At 39.4% G+C, this 2343-nt stretch overlaps 1 protein-coding gene across 2 annotated transcripts in view; it reads left to right on the forward strand.

Moving 5' to 3' along the window:
- Positions 1-45: 45 nt before the first annotated feature.
- The window catches only part of Rpt2 (26S proteasome regulatory subunit Rpt2), a 3054-nt gene continuing 756 nt past the window's right edge, over positions 46-2343 (forward strand). The window contains exons 1-5 of one of the 2 annotated variants that reach the window (XM_018036142.2): positions 51-247; positions 460-1021; positions 1377-1763; positions 1845-2080; positions 2162-2337. In XM_018036142.2, the coding sequence (XP_017891631.1) occupies positions 245-247; positions 460-1021; positions 1377-1763; positions 1845-2080; positions 2162-2296 (1323 nt within the window). In that variant the 5' untranslated portion in view covers positions 51-244 and the 3' untranslated portion in view covers positions 2297-2337. Of the gene's footprint in view, positions 248-459; positions 1022-1376; positions 1764-1844; positions 2081-2161; positions 2338-2343 lie in introns of those variants that run through there. The other variant, XM_018036144.2, reaches the window with a different exon arrangement.

Genomic DNA, 2343 nt, shown 5'->3' on the forward strand with positions numbered 1-2343 from the left:
ATACAGATGGACCGTTCATTTTGAAAGTCGTGCAAATCCATTTTCCCATATATGTTAATTATGTCAAATCGGCTGTGCCTGGGCCGTGAACACTCTCATTTCCTCTCTGTTATTATGTTGTCCAATATTGAACCAATAGAATTTTAGTTCAAGGATCAGTCCTTTCGTTGTGAATGACCCCAAACTCCAAACGGATTGGATTTGGGATGACTTCGCCGTTTGGATTCGTGATCAAACACTGAAGATGGTAAGTAAAGATTGTAAAAGTCTATAAGATACAAAGCAACGAACTCTCAAACTGTTTGAAACAATTTACGGTAAAGCATATTAATTACTGAAATATTTTTGTGTGGAATTCATTAGTTTCTTTCGATAAACTGAGGTGCTTTTGACATTTGAGGTTATGCTTCAAACGTAATTGTCGTAGTCCGAACGAAAACGAAATGATTATTGCAATAGGGACAAAATCAGTCAGGCACCGGTGGTACAGGAGGTGATAAGAAAGATGACAAGGATAAGAAGAAGAAATATGAACCGCCTATTCCTACCAGAGTCGGCAAGAAAAAACGGCGCACAAAGGGGCCGGACGCTGCTTTGAAGTTGCCCCAAGTTACACCACATACACGGTGCAGATTGAAGCTTTTAAAGCTGGAGAGAATAAAGGACTATCTGTTGATGGAGGAAGAATTTATTAGAAATCAAGAAAGATTGAAGCCACAGGAAGAAAAGAATGAAGAGGAAAGGTCAAAGGTGGACGATCTGCGTGGAACTCCTATGTCCGTTGGAACGTTGGAAGAAATAATTGATGATAATCATGCAATAGTTTCTACGTCTGTGGGTTCTGAGCATTATGTATCAATTTTATCATTTGTGGACAAGGATCAATTGGAACCTGGTTGTTCAGTGTTGTTGAATCATAAAGTTCACGCTGTCGTTGGAGTTTTAGGGGATGATACAGATCCTATGGTTACAGTAATGAAACTAGAAAAAGCTCCACAAGAAACTTATGCTGATATAGGTGGTATGTAACATATCACAGTTTTATATTATATTAGTATCCCTGTTCACAGCTTTGCCTGCATATTTGTCCCATTGCTGCTGAAGTCAGTATATGAAAGAGTAAAAGTAATAGTTTCGCTATAGGTGTTTATAAATATTTATCAGTCGCAATATCTTTATCACGTTATGGGAATTCGCGGTGTAAGAACTCGGGACTACAGGAGTCTACTGTATCTGTGTCTCACTATTATACAAAGAGAATTTCGATAGATGCAAATACTTCAATCTTTTTTGAGATATTTGCTAACATACGAACAAATGCTTTCTCTTCATATGATAGTACGATTACGTATTCGCAAACATGTTTCATTGTTTAGGGCTCGATACGCAAATTCAAGAGATTAAGGAATCCGTGGAATTGCCTTTGACGCACCCAGAATATTATGAAGAAATGGGTATTAAACCCCCGAAAGGAGTCATACTTTACGGCCCACCGGGAACTGGGAAAACGTTGTTAGCGAAAGCTGTTGCTAATCAGACATCGGCAACTTTCCTGAGAGTCGTCGGATCCGAGCTTATACAAAAATATTTAGGAGACGGTCCGAAACTCGTCAGAGAATTATTTAGAGTCGCGGAAGAGCATGCCCCGTCTATCGTATTCATAGACGAAATAGATGCCGTAGGAACGAAGCGATACGACAGTAATAGCGGAGGAGAACGTGAAATTCAAAGAACTATGTTAGAACTCCTGAATCAACTTGATGGTGCGAGGAATATTTAAAATCAGACTTAATCGTAGGTTCGTAATCGTAGGTACAATAACTGAGCGTTTGTCAATAATTTAGGTTTCGATAGCAGGGGAGACGTTAAAGTCGTGATGGCCACCAATAGAATTGAGACGTTAGATCCAGCGTTAATTAGGCCAGGTCGCATCGACAGGAAAATCGAATTTCCACTGCCAGACGAGAAGACGAAGAAGAGAATTTTCAGCATTCATACCAGCAGAATGACTTTAGCACCTGACGTAAACCTAGCCGAGCTAATTATGGCCAAAGACGATCTTTCAGGTGCAGATATAAAGGTATCTAAGACATTCCGTTCTGATTTTTCGTAGCGATAAGAGGACGATCGATTGGATGCAGCGAAATACTTTGTTTTACAGGCTATTTGCACCGAAGCTGGTTTAATGGCGTTACGCGAACGCCGTATGAAAGTTACTAGCGACGATTTCAAGAAATCGAAAGAGAGTGTTTTATATCGAAAGAAAGAAGGTTCCCCCGAAGGATTGTACCTATAATAATATTCTTTATTTACATAATGCATTGAAACGTAAAAATATTGTAC

Source organism: Ceratina calcarata, unplaced genomic scaffold, assembly GCF_001652005.2.
Source record: "Ceratina calcarata isolate Rehan_Ccalc_2016 unplaced genomic scaffold, ASM165200v1 scaffold97.2, whole genome shotgun sequence".
In the NCBI taxonomy this organism is placed as follows: Eukaryota; Metazoa; Arthropoda; class Insecta; order Hymenoptera; family Apidae; genus Ceratina; species Ceratina calcarata.